The sequence below is a fragment of the Marmota marmota genome, unplaced genomic scaffold (genome assembly GCF_001458135.2).
Source record: "Marmota marmota marmota unplaced genomic scaffold, marMar, whole genome shotgun sequence".
In the NCBI taxonomy this organism is placed as follows: domain Eukaryota; kingdom Metazoa; phylum Chordata; class Mammalia; order Rodentia; family Sciuridae; genus Marmota; species Marmota marmota.
The window spans coordinates 771,194-791,943 of record NW_025999872.1 but is presented as its reverse complement, the minus strand read 5'-3'; the positions used below and the strand labels follow the sequence as shown (position 1 = coordinate 791,943).

The 20,750-nt window shown below is 34.1% G+C and overlaps 1 protein-coding gene across 1 annotated transcript in view; it reads right to left on the bottom strand.

The window, feature by feature from the left end:
- Positions 1-1,198: 1,198 nt before the first annotated feature.
- Fbxo47 (F-box protein 47) overlaps positions 1,199-20,750 on the bottom strand; it is a 22,877-nt gene continuing 3,325 nt past the window's right edge. Inside the window, exons 2-11 of the mRNA XM_015506702.2 lie at positions 20,442-20,647; positions 19,863-20,033; positions 15,946-16,022; positions 14,018-14,095; positions 12,080-12,188; positions 6,619-6,795; positions 5,544-5,690; positions 4,391-4,533; positions 2,667-2,826; positions 1,199-1,857 (exon numbers count right to left, since the gene is read on the bottom strand). Coding sequence (XP_015362188.1) covers positions 1,745-1,857; positions 2,667-2,826; positions 4,391-4,533; positions 5,544-5,690; positions 6,619-6,795; positions 12,080-12,188; positions 14,018-14,095; positions 15,946-16,022; positions 19,863-20,033; positions 20,442-20,622 — 1,356 coding nt within the window. The 5' untranslated portion in view covers positions 20,623-20,647 and the 3' untranslated portion in view covers positions 1,199-1,744. The remainder of the gene's footprint in view (positions 1,858-2,666; positions 2,827-4,390; positions 4,534-5,543; positions 5,691-6,618; positions 6,796-12,079; positions 12,189-14,017; positions 14,096-15,945; positions 16,023-19,862; positions 20,034-20,441; positions 20,648-20,750) is intronic.

Genomic DNA, 20,750 nt, shown 5'->3' with positions numbered 1-20,750 from the left:
CCTCTGCTTCCCGAATCCCTGGGCTTACTGGCATGTGCCAAAACACCCAGCTAGTTATGGATGAATTCTTCAACTTAGAAAAAGAAAACAAAACCAGGATAAAAGCAAGAACTTTGCTTTTGCACAAATCTGTAAATGAAAATCTAGAGAAAAAAAATTCCTGCCACCAATGGGGATTATAGTTAGACAATAAAAGGAAAGTGACCCTTCAAAACTGAAGGTAATTGCTTTTGCTACTGAAGTACAATAAAATCTTATTACCACAATTTTCATGTTCTCCACAATGTTCACTCATCAGTCCTATCAAATCTTTCACTGAGCCCCCTTTTTAAAAATAATTTTTAAATTGTCAGTGGACCTTTACTTTATTCGTTTATTTGTGGTGCTGAGAATTGAACCCAGTGCCTCACACATGCTAGTCAAGCACTCTACCACTGAGCCACAACCCCAGCCCTCACTGAGCCCTTTTTGCCAAAATTTGAGAATTTTCCACAATTTCCACCCTCTTCTGCAGACAATTCCCATATCTCCTAGTGTTTCTTCCCCCCATCAGCTCCAGAGGTAAGTTAAATCAAAGTCTTGGGAAAAGAAAGCTAGCCTCTGTGAAATCCAGTTAGAAGGAGGCTGTCAAGAAGTTAGGTGATCAGGGGCTCAGTGGTATAGCTCAATAGTACTGGTGCTTGCCTAGCATGTAGCTTGACACGGGGTAAGAGGGGAAGAGCACATAAAGAGGAAATGGGAGATCCAGGAGGGCTCCTGTTTGTGTGTGTTTGTTTTTTTGCTAGTGCTGGAGATAAAACCCAGAGCCCTGTACCTGCTAGGTGAGTATTCTACTACTGAGCTACACTCCCAGTCCAAATCCCATTTTTTGAGATATGGAAGAAAGCTTAGAAAGAAGGGCAAATTATTTGTGAAGATTGTTCTAGCAGCAGAATAGCTACTTTCTTTCATTATATAGTTTCTCTTATTTGTAACATTTCATTCTAATCCAGAAAAGTGTAAGATGATTTGGTTGTATTATGTTAATATATACCTTCCTCTATTTATGGACCTTTTGTGTCATTGTTTTAAAGAAGGAAATATATATGTATATGGTATGCCTGTACATATAGACATATTTTATATATATATATATGTATATATATATATATATATATACATATATATATATATATATAAACAACATACTTCTTTTGTTCTTTATCTGTTACTCCATATAAAATATGAATGAAATATATTATTCTTTGTAATCACATGCCAAGAGGTAATAAGGAATGTGATTTATATTCTGCACATTCTAAAATACCATACTGCAAATCTTCACAAAACATTCTAGGCTGTATCTACACAACCTAAGCAAAGTGAACAGATACTACTGTTTAGTGAATTTGGGTCTGTTCTAACTATAAAACAGAATTTTCTCTTTTTTCACAGATCCACACAAACAGAATGGACTGACAGTTAACTTTCTATTTTGGTTTGGTGTTGAATTTAACAAAACTTGGAGTCTGAGGCAGAGCTTATTTTCCAGAGAAATCACAGCATATTCTTGGGTTTGCCTGTTGTTTTTATATTAATAATGGTGTGAGCAGTTGCTGCTAAAATCCTATGCAGCTTTTGAATTCCTAGTTTCCTTAGATGATAAAAAAGCCCCATAGATGCTATTCTTCAGGTGTGGAAAAGTAGTACTCTTCTAAGTGTTAATTCAGCGATGTATTCTCTAAATGCAAGGTTTTCTGAGTATTTAGGGGGAGAGTGTATTCATGGTCAAATATAAGACCTCCTTATGGAAGTTAGCCTGAGCATGTACAAGATGGAACAAATTCAAAAAGCCTCTGTCGTCTTCATCACGATCTCCTATATGTCATACACAGGAACAGACAGTAGGGAAAAGAAAATGTCAGTTAAAAATTTAAAAATATGATTTAGAAATATAAGATGTTCCAATTGTTCCTAATAATATTTAAAGAGAAGACTTTCTGTTATTGACCTTTACTAAGTCGGACATTAATCACTGAAATAATATAATTATATAAGAACACTGGATTAGAAATCAGAGGAAAAGAATGCTGGTCCTTGCTTTATTGTTTCTAACTTTATGACCTGTACAAGTCAGATTATTTCTCAAAGCCTTATTTTTCTTATCTGTAAAAGAGGATTGATTATCATGTTGGCCACCTAATAAAATATAAAATGATATTATCAAAAACTATACAAACACGAGATATTACGAGGATAATGATAGTTGGTAAATGAGCAAATTAAAATTTTTGTTGTGTAACATAATTGAAATTTGGTTCCTTTCAGAGCAGACTCTTCAACTTCATGTTCTCTATTGAAACCAGTAGCAGATTTTTGAAGTGACAAAAGCTAGGAACTAGGGTTGGAGTTGTGGCTCAGCGGTAGAGCGCCTGCGTAGCATGCATGAGGCGCTGGGCTCAATCCTCAGTACCACATAAAAATAAATAAAATAAAGGCATCCTGTCCATCTACAACTACAAAAAAAATTTTTTAAAAAAGCTAGGAACTAAAAATATCTCACAAATGAACAATAAAATGTCTGCTCCTTCTATTGTTAGTTTAGAAATAATGGTCTACACAGAAATAGTTCTGTCTTAAGTAGACACTTTTATTCACTCCTATGCATCAGGTACATTCCTACTTACCAGACATGATTGACTGCAGCATTTCCATTGTAACACAGGCAAATGCATTTGCCACACTCTGCAGGAAGTTATTTCTTTCCACCGGAGTGTTAAAGACTTTACAGACTTTTTGCATCATTTTAACTGCCCAATCCATGCAGTATAGTTCTTTCTCACACACCTGATTTAGACATAAAAGTATTATTGTAAATCTTCATGTGAAAAAAGAATTTGAAAATGTTACTGACAATGACAGTATGATTTAACATAATGTATTACATATGATACCCCATTGATTTTATAAAAAGGAAATGCTTGTATCTTTAATACTCTTTGCTTTCAAATGGTGCAATTTTAGTGGAAATAAAATATGAAATAAATAAAAGCCTGGTTCAAGATTATCAGAATATTATTCACTAATACAAGAACTAATGTTGAAAATAGTTATTATATAATAAAATATAAGACTTCTGCTCATTCAATCATTCTGTAAGCATTTATAGAATACCATTAAGAACTAGAGGGGCTGGGATTGTGGCTCAGCGGTAGAGCACTCCCCTAGCATGGGCGGGACCCAGGTTTAATCCTCAGGACCACATAAAAATAAAAAAAGGCATTTGTTATGTCCATCTACACCTAAAAAAAAAAAAAAGAAAAGAAAAAGAAAAAAGAAAGAAAGAAAGGAAAAAGAAAAAAAAAGAACTGGAGATACAAAGATAAGCTATAACAACACAGTTTGAAGCTGGGGATACAGCTCAGTGATAGATCCTTGCCTGGCATGTATGAGGTTCTGGATTTGATTGTCGGCACCATGGGTTTCAAAAAAAAAAAAAAGGCATGGCTTTATTTTCAGGGAATACAATGAAGACAATAGAGAATTTCAGTAGGCAAAGCACTGTGGTATCAATTTTCCATCTTGAGAGTCCCAAAGAACACTTGTTTTGTTTGTTTGTTTGGTACTGGGACTGAACTCAGAAGTGCTTTACTACTGAATTACATCCCCAACTCTTTATTTATTTTTATTTTTTAGTTGTATATGACACAATACCTTTATTTTATTTATTTATTTTTTCATGTGGTGTTGAGGATGGAAGCCAGTGCCTCACACATGCTAGGTAAACACTGTACTGCTGAGCCACAACCCCAGCCCCCCCAAATAAAACCCTTTTTATTTTTTAATTGAGTCAGGTTCTTGCTAAATTGCTTTAGGGCTTTGCTAAATTGCCTAGGCTGGCCTCAAACTTGAGGTCCTCCTGCCTCAAATTGCTGGGATTATAGGCATGGGCCACTGTGCCTGGCTATTTCTTCATGATTTAAAAGACACATATTTAAAGACTACATGTTCCTAGGTAAAACTGAAAAGTAAGAATTAATTTATTTATTGATCTGTTGTATGCAGATTGAACCCAGGATCTTAATGAATGCTAGGCAAGCAATCTACTACTAAACTACATCCCCAGAACTTTTCATTTTATTTTGAGACAGGGTCACCTAGGATGGCCTCAAACTTTTGATCCTGCTGTCTCAGCCTCCCGAGTAGCTGGGATTGCAGGCATGTGCCACTAAGTCTGGCTTTATTTTATCTTTTTTTTTTTTTTTCATTTTTGCAGTGCCAGGAATCAAACCCAGGAACTCTTTAAGTATGCTAGGCAAGTGCTCCACCATTAAACTACATCCTCAGCCGCTCTGGTAAATCAATTGTAATGTTAAACAACTTGCTAGAGAAAAATTTATTTTTTACTTACCAAAGCTAAAAAGACGATGAGCCTTGCCAGTTCAATGGCCTGTCCATTCACAGCTTTACTAGCCATGAAAGTGAAACAGATGTTGTTTCCACTTAGGATTAGGAGATGTGCATTATTCTCTAGAAGCCACTCCCGAGGAACCACTTTTATTAGAGGAAGAATGGTTATTTAATGAGAAATTACACAATAGCTATATTAAACATCTTTAAATACATGCAATATTACATTGCCTTATTGGAAATACAATTAGTACCAAGGGAAACACATAGGAAAAAAATGTTTTTCAATTACAGCATTCAACCAGAGCAGAGATTATTGCCAAGCCATGGTAGCTTGTACAAATGTAGAAGTAATGTAGTCAAAGTAATTATCCTACATATATGAGCAGGCAAAGTGAACTCATCTTATATAAGGAAGAATCCTAGTAAACTTTAACATCTAAAACATTATGCAGGAATGAGAAAAATTATTTTCACCTCTCCTATACCAGTAGGAGAGGGTTTTCTTCTTACATAACCTAGAAAGATGTTCCTAATAACTCACAAAATGGGAATAAGAGAGATAATTAAACTATAAATCCTTCAAATAATAATATATTTATAAAATTGGCAATCGAAAGAAAATTTATTAAATTTATTCTTTTCAAACATTATGCCAAACTCTTCAAATATTTTAGAGCAATCAGTGGTTTCTAATAAGGATTGAATTTGTTACCTGTAGAATTTTCCTTACAATTTTTTTTTTCCAGTACTGGGGATTGAACCCAGGGGTACTCTACCACTAAGCCACACCCCCCAGCCCTTTTTTATTTTATTATTTTTAGTTGTCAATGGACCTTTATTTAATTTATTTATATGTACAGTGAGAATTAAACCTAGTGCCTCACACATGCTAGGAAAGCACTCTACCACTGAGCTACAATCCCAGGCCTCGTTTTTATTTTATTTTGAGATAGGGTCTCATTAAATTTCTGAGGCTCAACACGGACCTCCGATTCTCTTACCTCAGCCTCCTTGGTTGCTGGGATTATGGGTGTGCACCACCCTACCTGGCTTTTCTTACAGTTTTATAATAATATTCTAACACTACATTTCTATTACTGTATATAATACAGTCATAATATTACTGTATATTAGTAAATGAATATTTGTACCTGACAGTTCATCTACAAGACTGATAACATCATCTGCTGTCCACTCTTTGGTGCCTGTATCATACAGTAATTTAATGGCATCAGCCAAACCTTTCAGACTGGATTCATCTGTAGGTCCTTCTATCATTTTCTGCCAAACCACCTGTCCTGAATTGAAACAGAAACTAGGCTATGATAGAATAATTGGTTTTGTGATACAGATTTCATGGATTGTTTAAAAAGGACAGTGGACTGCCTAATGAGATCCCATCATTTATATAAGATACTTTCATAATAAAAGGCCAATTCTGATAATAATATAAATTTGAATGTTTCTTACTAATGTGATGAAACATAGCAACAAGATAGCCAAATAAAGTAAAGAAAAGGTAGTTTCATCAGCAGAATAGTGCTTTTAGTTCAAAGATGATGTTACCTCATTACAGAAATTGGAATAAGCAATTTACTGAAATAAAACAAAACCCACTGATATTCTTCCTCAAAAGAACATGCTATATTTGAGCATCTTTTAAACATATATAACAAAACAGTAATTAAATTTTTTATTATATCTATGACCAGTTTTCTTTGTGGAGTACACATAACAAAATTTTAATCTCAGATTAACTCCCTGCTGCTTCTCAACATATTTTAGTTTCCTCCTGATATAAGTCAATGTGGGCTAAATAAATGCATGATAATTTTAATATTACTCCAAGAAAACTTTTGCAAGTCATATTATGCACCTGAAATTAAATAAGCATCAATTCTGCCACAACTTTGCTTCTTAGTAGTACTATTAGACACTCCAGCAGCAAACATAACCTTGGGTTAAGATAATGTTTAAAACTGGAAAACAGCTATTTCACATAAACCCAGGGACAATAAAAATACATTTGTTAATGTTCTTCAGCAGAACAATTTCTGTCTTGACGCTTAAGCTAAGCACAAGTTAATGTAGTATATACATCTATGAAATCATGAAATAGTTTAATCATTAGGAGTGGTGGAATTGAACAGGTAAAAAAGATTGGCTTCACAAAGAAAAAGCAATTAATTAGTTATATAACATACATTCTGAAAAATCAGTGCTCACCATCCTGAGAAGATGTTGGCCCAAAGATGATATACAGTAATCTTGCCTGATTCACCATTGGCCATGGTTTTAATATTCGTGTCAACCAAAAAGCAGAATCACTTCGATGTGTCCAATGATCAAGGAGGACATTTCTACAGAATAGTCTGATCCTTAATTCTAATTTTCGGGCACTTCCTATAAAGCAAAAGAATTATAAACCATTTTTCTAGAAAGGTGGATTGCATATTGGGTAGTGATCACTGCAACACATTAACCATTGTGGGTCATAGTGATCAGTGATCATAAACTGGGTTTCTTTTTTTTTGATACTGGGGATTGAACTCAGGGACACTCGACCACTATTTTGAATTTAAGAGACAGGGTCCCACTGAGTTGCTTAGTGCCTCACTTTTGCTGAGGTCTTTTTTTGAACTCACAATCCTCCTGCCTCAGTGTTCTAAACTGCTGGGATTACAAACATGAGCCACATAAACTGGGTTTCTAAACAAGAATTACCAATAGATTATCTGTTTTTTTTCCAGTTGCAGATGGACAAAATACCTTTATTTTATTTGTTTACTTTTATGTTATATGGTGCTGAGGATCAAAGCTAGTACCTTACACATGCTAGGAAAGAGCTCTACCATTGAGCTACAACCCCAGCTCGTTATCTGTTAAGATGCCCTAACTTTGTAGTTTGACTTTCTTCTTACCCTTATCTTCTTGATTTATTTTCTCTTTATTTCGTTCTTTTTTTTTTTTTTTTTTGTACTGGGGATTAAACCCAGGGGCACTTTACCCTGAGCTATATCCCCAGTGCTTTTATTTTTTGAGACAGGGTCTTAATAAATTGCTGAGGCTGGCCTTGAACTTGCAATCTTCCTGCCTTGGCTCCCAAGTAGTTGGAATAGAGGAGAGTGTGTGCCACTCTCCTCGCCTCATTGTTTCTTTTCCTCTTGTTTATTGAAATATAATTCATATACCATACATTCTGTTATTTAAAGTGTACAGTTTTGGGGCTAGAGATTTGGCTCAGTGGTATAGTGTTTGCCTAATATGTATGAGGTGCTAGGTTCAATCTCCAGTGCTACCAAATAAATAAACTGTACAATTTGGGCTGGGGGTATAGTTCAATGGTGGAGCATGTGCTTAGCATGCATGAAGCTCTGGGTTCAATCTTGAGCACCAAAAACTAAAATGAAGTGTACAAATTAACGGCTTTTAAAATGGTGTTATTAATTTTAAAAAAACTGTGGTATTTATAAAATTTGCCATTTTATTTATTTATTTATGGTATGAGGGATACTTTATCACTGAGATACATCACCAATCTTTTTTTTTTTTTTTTTTGAGACAGTCTTGTTGAATTGTTTATGGCCTCATTAAGTTGTTGAGGCTAGTCTTGAACTTGTGATCATCCTGTTCCAGCGTCCCTAGTTGCTGGCATTACAGATGTGTGCCACTGTTCCTGGCTTTTTAAACCGTTTTAATTAATTAATTTATTTTTATTTATTTATTTATTTATTTTTAGGTATAGATGGACACAATACAATGCCTTTATTTTTATGTGGTGCTGAGGATTGAATGCGGGTCCCGCCAGTGCTAGGTGAGCACTCTACCGCTGAGCCACAATACCAGCACCTTAAACCATTTTTAAGTGTACAATCCAGGGGCATTAATTCCATTAACAATTTTGTTCAACCATAAACATTGTCTACATCCAAAACTTTTTCATCATTCCAATACAAACTCTGCAGCCGTTAAGCAATAACTTCCAGTTCTTCCCTTTCCCCAGTTCCTGGTAATCTCTAATCTACTTTCTGTCTCTGTGTATTTGCCTGTTCTAAGTATCTCATGTAAGTAGATTCATATAATATTTATCTCTTTGTTCCTGACCTCTTTTACTTAGTATAATGTTTTCAGTTTATCTATGTTGGATGAAAGCTGAGAACGAAGCTTTGTGAGAAAAAAAAAAAAGTTCATCTATGTTGTAGCATACTCACTTTGTTTATTTGTCTATTGATAGACACTTTGGTTTTGGGGTTGTTTCTACCTTTTGGCTATTATGAAAAATTCCGAAATGAACATTAGCATACAAGTATTTGTCTAAGTGCCTGCTCTCAGTTTCATTACATATATATCTAGGAGTGGAATTGCTGGGTCATATAGTAATTTTATGTTTAGTTTTTTGAGGGGCAGCCAAAGTGTTTTCAGAAGTTATACCATTTTACATCATTTATATTTTACTTACTTGGAGATAAGACAAGTGTAAATAGAAAGTCTAGGGTTGGAGATGTAGCTCATTAACAGAATATTTGCCTAGCATTCAGGAGGCTCTGGACTAGATCTGAAACACAGCAAAAAGTCTAATAATCTAAGACAATACATAAGTACCTCCTGGTGTGTTAAGTCAAATGTAAGTTACAAGTTTAGAGGAGAGAGATTACTATAGGCCGTCAGAGATCACAAAATGCTGGGTGGGAGGCTGTCAGGTGAACTGAGTCTTAGAAGGAGTCAGGTGAATAGACTCTATTTATTTATTGGGAGTCCTGGAGATTGAATTCAGGGGTGCTCTACCATTGAGTTACATCCCCAGTCCTTTTTATTTTATTTTTTTTTATATTGAGACAGGGTCATGCTAAGGTGCTCATATGGCCTTGAATTTGCAATCTTCCTGCCTTAGCCTCCCGAGTTGGGATTATAGGTATGTGCCACTGTGCCCAGTTTAAGTACTGATTCTTAAAGGATGAGAAGGAGAGATGGTATTTCAGGAAAATGAGACAGAATGAATAAAAGGTAGTGAGATAGAATTGTGTAAAAGGTATCTGAAACACAGTGAGTAGAGAAAGCAATATGCCTAGGTCAAACTGATATAAAGTATAGTGGACAATAACTTTGAAAAAGTAGGCTGGGAACAAAATGTGGGGACTAGTATAAATAATATGGATTTTATTTTGAAAACATCAAAGAGCTAATGAGGGTTTTTGACCAGAGAAGAACATGATAAATTAATTTTATTATTGATTCATTGGACTTTTAAAAAATATTATTTAAATTGTAAATGTATCTTTAATTTTATTTACTTATTTATATGCAGTGCTGAGTATTGAACCCAGGGCCTCACACATGCTAGGCTTGTGCTCTATCACTGAGCCACAACTCCAGCCCCAATTCATCTGCCTTTTTTTTTTTTTTAAAGAGAGAGAGAGAGAGAGAATTTTTTAATATTTATTTTTTTTTTAGTTTTCGGCGGACACAACATCTTTGTTTGTATGTGGTGCTGAGGATCGAACCTGGGCCGCACGTATGCCAGGTGAGCGCTCTACCGCTTGAGCCACATCCCCAGCCCCTTAAATCTGCCTTTTTGATTCATAATTTGTTTTACAGTAAAATATTTCAAGCTGCTAGAAAAGCAGAGGTACTATAACAAACACTGTGTACAAATCACCAAGCTTTGCCAAAATTTTTTTTTCTATTTGCTTCAGATATTTTAAAATAAATAAAATATTACAGATGTTAGAGATTCAATGCCCTTCCTCTTTTTCCCTAGAAGTAAGTAATTACCATCTTGAATTTGTTTTTTGCCGTTAGGGTTTTCCAGAGAAACAACCAACAAGAGGGACAACTATGCAAGTATGTGTGGCAGGAGAGGGAGAAATAGAGGGAGAGAGAAAATATGAAGTTGATTTTCTTTAAAGAATTGACTTATGACTATAGAGGTTGGCAAGTTTGAAATCTGCAGGGTAGACTGGCATGCTAGAGACCCAGGGAAGAGTTGCACTAAGGGTCCAAAGGCAGTCTTGTGGTAGGATTCCTTGCATCGGAAGATCTTTTCCTATAAAGGCTTTCAACTAATTGGATGGTGTCCCCCCACCTTATGGAGGGAAATATGCTTTATTTAAAGTTTACTGATTTAAATGTCCAGCTCATCTAAAAATATGTTCACAGAAAATCCTATAATAATGTTTGACCAAATATGTGAGTATGGGCTGAGGCTCAGTGGTAGAGTGCTTGCCTAGCATGTGTGAAGCACTGGGTTCGATCCTCAGAACTACATAAAATAAATAAAATAAAGGTATTATATCTATCTACAACTAAATTTAAAAAATTTAAAAAATATATGGGTACCATGATCTAGCTAAGTTGAAAACCAGAATTAATCATCATACCTCCCAACTATGTTTTTCTACATTTTTATATATGTGTGTATATAAATGATATAATAGTTATATCATTTGGTAATATTTTTTCTCAAATTATGTTTTAAAATTATCCATATTAATATATATGGCTCTAATTATTCATTTTAAATAATTAATGGCTTTAATTGTGTGAATACAGCACAATTCGTTTTTTTCCATCCTCCTCATGATAGGCTTTTAGGTTGTTCGGAGCATTTCATGGTTACAAATAATGCTGCAATAATCATTCTTTTTTTTTTTTTTGGTACCAGGGATTGAACCCAGGCATTTAACCATGGGCCACATCCCCAGACCCCTCTTTTTTTTGGTAGTTGTAGATGGACAGCATGCCTTTATTTTATTTTTATGTGGTGCTGAGGATCGAACCCAGTGTCTCACATATGCTAGGCAAATGCTCTGCCACTGAGCTATAGCCTCATCCCACCCCAGCTTTTTAATATTTTATTTAGAGACAGGGTCTTGCTGAGTTGCTTAGGGACTCACTAAGTTGCTGAGGCTGGCCTTAATCTTGCAATCCTCTTGCCTCAGCCTCCCAAACTTCTGGGATTATAGGCATGCACCATCACACCAAGCTAGAAAAGTTTCAAGAATACTAGAATGAACTACTTTGTGCCTACCACACAATTTAAGGAATAAAATGTTAATTCAGTTGATTACCTCTGAGGACGTCTCTTTCCCCAATCACATACTGCTATTTGCATCAATATTTCATGTGATGTTGATCACTTCCTTAGATTTATTTCTCCTTTTACTGTGTATGAATGTATGTATGTAAATATGTATTCATTAGTACTGGGGACTGAACCCAGGAGTGCCCTACCACTGAGCTACATCCCCAGCCCTTCTTTTTTAAAAATTTTAGATAGGGTCTCACTAAGTTTCCCAGGATAACCTTGAATTTGCAATCCTCTTGCCTCAGCCCCCCAAATTGTTGGGATTATAGGTGTGTACCCCATGCCTGGATCCAAAAGTTAATTAATTAATTAATATATAATGGTACTAGGCATTGAACCCAGGGGTACTTTACCACTGAGCTGTATCTCCAGCCATTTTTATTCTTTTGAGATAGGGTCTTACTAAGTTTCTTAGGGCCTCATTAAATTGCTGAGGCGGGCCTTAAACTTGCAGTTCTCCTGCCTTAGTCTTCAGTGTCATTGGAATTACAGATGTGCACCACTGTACCTGGCTCCATAATTTATTTTTAAACACTTTTGAACTCTTCTTTTTTTTCCACCTTAATTTCTGTATAACATCATCTGTAAATTGTAGTTCTTTACCTGGTTTGCTACAGACAACAGTCTGTATCTTGCGGGAGAGATTAGTCAACTCACATAAGAAGTTATAGACACGATGGCACTCAAGTTCATCCCAACCTGCTGTTAAGGTCTAAAGAAAATAAAATAAAGGAAACATTGCATGTGTTCAGACCATCAAATCAAAACACAAGTCACTGCCCCTTTATGAGCATAAGTGATTTTAACACATGATTAAGATGATCTATAATTTTTATTCACTATGGAGCTATTCAAATCAGTGAGAAATTTATATAATCAAAACCAAAATTGCTGTAAAATCCAGTTTCTTTTCGGTTGGAAAGGAAGTATCTTTTCAGAGAACTCTTAAATGGAAAATAATGGCCAAAACCCTAGAACACAGCTTTAGACACTTGACTCAGTTATATTGTCTTGGTCTTAAGATTATGGTAGAACCCTCTGGATTCCCCTAGCGGTCATTTATGACAATGCTTACAAATGATAGTGATTTAAATATGACAATTTTGAGCATTTTTTATGATTTTTGAATTTGAATAACCAAAAAAACTTTTATTTGTATCTCTGAGTATACTAAAAGGCATAGACATATATGAAAAGGAGATTCAAGCTGTATACAACTATAATTAGATTTCAAAAGGTTAACTAATCACATAAATTCTTCTTAAAATAATTGGATTTCAGTAGTTTAAAAATTAATCTTCAGTCCCTAGCATTAATCATCATCATCATCATCATCTCTGGAAGGAAAGAAACTGGTAACAGTGATTACTTTTGATGAAGGGAAATCAATAAACTTGGGACAGACCTTATGAGGGACAAGCTTTTTACTGTATATATTTTTTACCTTTTGACAAGCTTTTTACTGTATATACCTTTTGAATTTATACTACCTATTCCAAAAAAACCGAAAGACCAAAATTTCTGAATAAAAGGAACACTCTAACTTGGAAGAAGGCTAGTAGGAGGCCCTGGAATCTGGATGCGTATGAGTTGGTGGCTGGCAGGACAGGATATAGCACCAGATTCTCTTGGGTGCAGTGCCTACTTCTTAAGGTTGTTGTTAGTTTTAAATCAAATAATACATGTAAACTGTTTATAACAGTGTCTGGAACATTGTAAGGGCTTAATTAATACTACTTATTATTTTTATCTTTGCTTATAATAAAAGATTAGTAAAAAATATTCTTGAAATTTTACAATTTTTTTGGGAGGGGGACCAGGGATTGAACTCAGACACACTTAACCACGGAGCCACATCGCCAGCCTTTTAAAAATTTTCATCTGAGACAGGGTCTTGCTAAGTTGCTTAGTGCCTTGCTAAATTTCTGAGGCTGGTTTTGAACTTGTGATCCTCCTGCTTCAGCCTCCCAAGCAGCTGGGATTACATATGTGCACCACCACACCCAGCTCTACAGCTGATTTCTAAAATCACAACTTAAATAACTAGTCCAAGAGTTTAAACTTACTATAAACATAAACACATGCACATACATACTACCCTATGATATTTCTTTCTTTTTTTTTTTTAACAATTGGCTAGACACCTAGAGGACATTGTTATAGAGTAAGTGAATGTTAAACATTTGTCACTACTTAGAAACTTAAGAAGAAAATCTGAGATGGAAACACACTATAAGATTAATACATTCTTGGGCTGGTATTGTGGCTCAGCGGTAGAGCACTTGTCTAGCACGTGCAAGGTCCTGGGTTCGATCCTCAGCACCACATAAAAATAAATAAACAAAATTAAGGTATTGTGTCCAACTACTTCTAATAAATAAATATTAAAAAAGATTAATACATTCTCAAATCTTTTCAGTTTTATTTTGCTCTCTTTAAGATTATTGTAAATTCTATTAACCGATGAAAGGACAGATTCCATGCTCTACTTGTTAACAGTTCAAGAAAGCATTCCATTTCTTCTTTCATTAAAAAATGTACCTGTAAAAACATGCCATAACATGGTAATCCTAAACATTGCATAGGAGCTGCACAGCCATTGAATTTTAAACAGGAAACCTGTAAAGAGAACAATTATTAATTCTTTTTTTCATTGGATCTGTACAATGATTTAACATTCAAATATAACAGCAATAAGCAAGATTTTTTTTCAGTACATATTCTGATGAGCACTGTGTTAATTACAAAGGAAGTATGAAACAGTCTCTTCCCTCAAGGAGCTCACAATCTATTTAGAAGAATAAGGTATTCACGTATGAAATTACTATAATTCAGGTTAGACTATGTATAAATGTTTAAATGACTGAATAAATACTACATTGGACAATATGAAAAGAAGGAAAAGATAAATTTAGTAATGATCAAAAAAGCTTATGAAAGACCCATGTAAAATAAGCAATGTCTTAAAGCAGGGCTCAGATATAAATAAATGGAAAGTAATGGTAAAAGACAAAATTGTATGGAGGTAGAAGAAACAATGTTTATTTGGTAAGAAAGATCTGGCCAATTTAATTAGATTCAATTAGAGAAAGAAAGGTTGTATTGGTGGGAGAAGCCTAAATTGAATAGCTACTGAAAGATTTTTTTTTTTGGTGGAGGTACTGGGGATGAACCCAAGAACACCGTACTACAGTTATATTCCCAGTCCTTTTTATTTTTTGTTCTGAGACAGGGTCTCACTAAATTACTGAGGCTGGCCTAGAACTTGCAATCTCCTATCTCATCCTCCAAGTTACTGAGATTACAGGCATGTACCACCATGCCTGACTCACTGAAAGATTTTCAAACAAAAAAGTTATCTTGATGAATATGATGCTTTAGGGGAAAAAAAAAGAACAAACAATCACAACCTTGAATTGGTACACAGAACAGTTTGGGGAGTGATGAAATAGATGGCAGAAAGATCATTTGGGATTCTGCTGCAATAATACAGACCAGAACTCAATGTAAATACTTCATGGAAAACAGTCAGAGCATGAGAATAGTTTGCATCTTATTGAGCACATAACTGAACCATCAGAATGTATGTTTGGATTGTATTGTAAAATTCAAAAGTCCTGTATAGAGATTATGCCCAAATGCATTGATGTACATTTCCAAGTTTATTATCATAAGAGGTTTGTCATATTATATATTAAAAATACTTCCCTGTTTTTTGCATATTTTAAAAATAAGATGCAACATCAGAAATTAATTTATTAAAAAAACTATCACTTTAAAACTTCCTCAGAAATCCTATGTGAGGTAAAAATGCTTCATATTATACTGTTTTTTTTTTTCTATATAAATACCCATGATAATGTTTAATTTATAAATTAGGCATAGTTAAAAAAAAAACAGCAAAAATAACAAATACAACAATTATAATAATGTACCATAATAAAACTGCCAACATCATTACTCCTGCACTTTGGGGGCCATTACTAAGTGAAAAAATTATTTGAATACAAGCATTATGATACCATAACAGTACATATGATAATCCAGACAACTCTTAAGTGATTAATGGGTGATAATATCTATAGCATGGCTACACTGGACAAAGGCATGATTTACAACCCAGGTGAGATAGATCAGACTGACAAGAGTTTTCATCATTCTCCTCAGAATGGTTCATGATGTAAAAGTTATGAATTGTTTACTTCTGGAATTTGTTATCTAATACTCTCAGACTGCAGGTCTGGGATTATATGTGTGCACCACATTAACTGAAATTATGGATAAGAGGGGATGACTATATTATACTCTATTTATACTCTGGTAGACTATTAGATTATCACTGATCAAATTTTTAGTACTAATTCATGAGTTGTTATCAACTGTAGATTTAAAAGGAGTATAAAACATTAGCAATAAAATAATTTTACTAAAAATTAAGATTATGAACTAATTCAGAAGTATGATCTTACTTCTGAGAGTATCTTGTGAATGTACTTTAGTCTTTCCTTGGTGGGTAGCAGCAATGTGCATCTTTTAAATAGTAGACCTGAGAAAGTAAAGAGACACAAGAAAAAAATGACAACAATGCAATTAATTTAAGCATATCAATACTACAGTACAATGTTTTCCTGAAAGTCAAGTACAGCATATCACAGTGAACTAGGATACAAGTTTTACAGGAACACTGGGGAGGAAGGGCACAAAACATTTATACTACATGGCTTCTGATGTCCATCTAGGAGGCCTTGGCAAAACATCCTGCAAAAAGTTGTAAAATTTGTTAGGCATAGTGGTGCATGCCTGTAATCTCAGCTATTTGGGAGGCTGAGGTAGGAGTATCACAAGTTTGAGGCCAGCCTCAGCAATTTAGCAAGACCCTGTCTCAAAAGGAAACAAACAAAATGGGCTGGGGACGTGACTCAGTGGTAGAGCACCCCTGGGTTCAATCCCAGTACTGAAAAAAAAAAAAAAAAGTTGTGAAATTCACATTAAAGTATTTAGATTTACAAAGATACAATTATAAGAAATAAATATACATTAGGAAAACTTTGTCTTTATTCCATAGAAAACAGATTCCAGTCTCTCTTGAAATTAACCTCCCATTCACAAAGGAAAATATTTTAAGAACTGTTAATATAAACATGAAAAGAATGGGAAAAGAGATTTGGTTCTTTTTTCCAAATACAAAAATTTAAAGTCATAAATACTTAAAATTTCAAAGGTTAGAAGTCATTTTTGCTCATAGAAAGTATCCATTTGTATTAAATATCTATCTCTTCTTTCAAAGATATCCTTTTATGGAGTTTATATGTTAGGAATGTGTAAGATTTTGTGATCAGACATTTAAAAAAAGAAAAGGAAAAAAAAAAAAAACCTTCAATTTCCCTCAGTAAGATGTGACTTGAACTACAGTGACATGAAGTATATGATTTATTTTGCCTAAGTATTCTTTTTTCCTAAAATGGCAAGATACTGTTAACATTCTTGTGAGGACAAATGTCCTCAAACTGAAAAATAAGATACATGGTAGAAAAATATATACCTAAATTTCATGACTTTCTTCAATTTTTATCTCCTCTGCATTTACTATTTTCCATAATATAATAATTATATAATTCTGAAGAATCTATAGGAATCTATTTTTGGAAGTTGCTGTGTTTGGGTAACATATGAGCAGAACTGAGTTTTAAATATACATGCCCTTTTTTCCCCAGTGCCAGGGACTGAATACAGAGCCACTCACTTGCAAAGCAATTTATACCCCCAGCTCCTAGCCTCATTTTTGTATACAAAAAAAAAAAAATTTTCAGAGTTTGATTTTAGGTTGAGATCTTTTCCTTTCCTTTTTAGCATTTGGTCTCATACAATATCATAGCAGAGAAATTGTAAGTTCTAATTGTATGCTGGTTGCCTTTTCTAATGTAAAACTCCTTTTATTTTTTTTTTGGTACTGGGGCACTTGATCACTGAGCCACATCCCCAGCCCTATTTTTTGTATTTTGTTTAGAGACATGGTCTCACAGAGTTGCTTAGTGCCTCGCTTTTTGCTGAGGCTAGCTTTGAACTCACAATCCTCCTGCCTCAGCCTCCTGGGTGGCTGGGATTACAGGTGTGCCCACTATGCCCAGGTAAAACTCCTATTTTTATGGGTTGTAATTTACCATAAAACCCATTACTGGATGATTTTTTTTAAACCACAGGTTCTCTGCTATATTGTTTCAAGACCAACTTCTCTAAGTTTTTCCCATTAAAATAGTCATATGTAATGTTTTTTTCCATATTGGCAACCTTGCTCTGCTTTGTGTGGGAAAAAAAAAAGCAAATTAAAATTTATATCTTCAGGTATGGGGTTGTAGCTCAGTGGTAGAGTGCTTGTCTTGCATGTATGAGGCACTGGGTTTGATCTTCAGCACCACATAAAAATAAATCAATAAAATAAAGGTATTGTGTCTATCTATAACTGAAAATAAATAAATAAAAAAGAAAGGACTATTTAAAAAGTTTATAATTTTCAAAAGTACAGGATTCTGAAAATGTTATTTTAATGTCTGAAAATAAGAACAGATCAGATAGGAAGGAAATGTGAGAAAATGGTGTGTACATCAAACATTTACCTAAAGAATCAATCATAAACTAGGTATCTGCATCAAAATTAAATGGAAGCCTGAAACATTATATGAATGAAACCATTAAAAAAACAACTAGGGGCTGGGGATGTGGCTCAAGTGGTAGTGCACTCGCCTGGCATGCATGGGGTGCTGGGTTCGATCCTCAGCACCACATAAAAATAAAGATGTTGTGTCCACTGAAAACTAAAATATAAATATTAAAAAATTCTCTCTCTCTAGAAAAAAAAAAAAAAACCTATTATGATCAATACAAACTGGGTGCAGTAGCCCATCCCTATAATTCCAGTGACTGAGGCTGAGGCAGGAGGATCACCAGTTCAAGGCTAGCCTTAGCAATTTTGCAAGGCCCTAAACAACTTAGCACAGTGATAAAATGCTGGATTAAATTCCCAATACCTACCCCCGCAAAACAATACATATTTGTATTTTTAAGAGCAATGATCCGTATAATTTTCTTTTTCTTTTTTGCTGTGCTCGGGAAGGAAGCCAGGGTCTTATCCATACTATGTAAGCATTTATTACTGAGCTACATCCCTAGGCCCATATAATTCCCATGCAATTGTCTTAATACTTTGCTCATTTGCTTAAACAACTGAGACTTGATCAGGAAAAAACAAATTCTGACTGAAACCAAAGGACAGGCTCTATTATCCAACTAATAATGTTTGAAAAAATATATATATATTTACAACGATAAGAGGCAAAACGTAATTGCCGTTATTCAGTTACAGGATTTACTAAACTGAGTCATAAATACTGAAACCAACAATATTGTATTCATATTGTATACCTTTCATTTGGTCTTATTAAATATACTCATCAAATATACTTTGATGTATTTACATACCTATATAGTCTTCTTTTATTATCTTAAAGTAGGCATCCTTGGACTACTAAAAGGCAACATTTGCTCAACTTATTATTATTATTATGCCTTTATTTAAATCTCAACATCGCCATGCTTTCGTTGATTCTAAAGTAGTTTCGTAGTTAAATAGGTATCAGTAGTCAAGTCAGAATTAGGATTTTATTTTAGCACTCTAGGGAGCATGAAATAAATGAATGGGGTAAAATATAAAAATGGTTATAAGGACTGGGGTGGTAGCTCAGTGGAGAGCACTTGCCTAGCATGTGTTAGGCACTGGGTTCGATCCTTAGCACCACATAAAAATAAATAGAAATAAAGGTATTGTGCCCATCTACAACTAAAAAATTTTTAAAAAATGATTAGACATCAAGTGAAGAAAGACTATATACAATTTCCTTTGACAAGATCAATTTCATTATAGAATAATGATTTATTAGTAAATGTGCAGATGCTTAAAAAAGAAAAAAAAACATAGTTCTGATTAAGAGAATAAGTGACCTCTCAAAATGATGTGCTTACATTTATATTTTTAAGGACTATATTATAATAGAAATGGAAAAGAGGTGTAAGGATCCTCAGGAAGTAAAGCATAGAAAACATATCAAGTTCCTAAACTGGTAAACCACCTACACAATAAGCCTAGGTGATATTGTATCCACATGAAATCACAAGGACTGACACTTTACATTAAAGTGCATTTTCTTATCTTTAAAGATAAATGTAAGGGACTGTTAAAGGAAAGTCCTCATATTGAAGAGTTAAAAACACCATATTACTAGGTACATTTTAGGAAATATTCCATATCCCACTGGCCTTATAGAAGTATATAATAAAATCATCTTAATTGTTTTAATTCTTTACTTGTTGCAATTTTCATTTCTTAAATTACCTAGAGATCTGTAGTGCTCCAGTATAGCAGAGTCTTGTTTCCTACCAGGCAGCTCAAGGTTATGAAAGTCCTGTAGTAAAAGTCTTTTGCTTCCTGACGCAGTCGAAATATAATTAATAATGTGCTGGCTGACTGTTTTAGACACCATACTTAGCATGCTGACATCCTTCACTACCAAAAGAAATATATATATATATATATTTATGTATAAATGGCTTAAATACAATAACATCACTCAGTACAGTCTATTAACTTATAAGTTAACTAAATAATAAAAATAATAAACCTACAAGGAAATATCTTAAAATTGTTTTAAATCCAGTTCTCAATGATTATAAACTTGTTGAGATATAACAATCAACCTACTACATTATTAAGTTAGAGGTATGCTTTAAAGAGTTTGAGCACTGAGCTTTCTCATTCTATCCCTAAGGACCTAACACTGATTAAATTTTGAAAACAAACTTAATATGAATGCTATTAACATTTTAGCAGAGCCTGAGATGATAAACTAGTTCTTAGGAAAAATTAAAATATTCTAGTGTTTTATGTAGCCTACTCATAGTAACCAATCCTCACCTGACAAATATCTTAAGATTATTTGGAATATTTCCAATGGCAAGGCTTTAAAATTTCCAAGCATTGATAAGGGCTGAGAATCTGAATCAAGGGTGTTGGAAAAATAGCTGGATCGACGATTACTACGTCTATATTTCTGATTGGGAATCAAAGTGAAACTGGTATTTATTCTAGATGCCATCTTTTTCTTATCTCATGAATTTATCCTGGTTAGAAAAACAAAGTACAAGAGACAAAGAAGAAAGGAAGTTAAGGCAATGAAGAGGTTTTTTTTTTTTTTTTTTTTTTTTTTTTTTTTTTTTTTTAAAA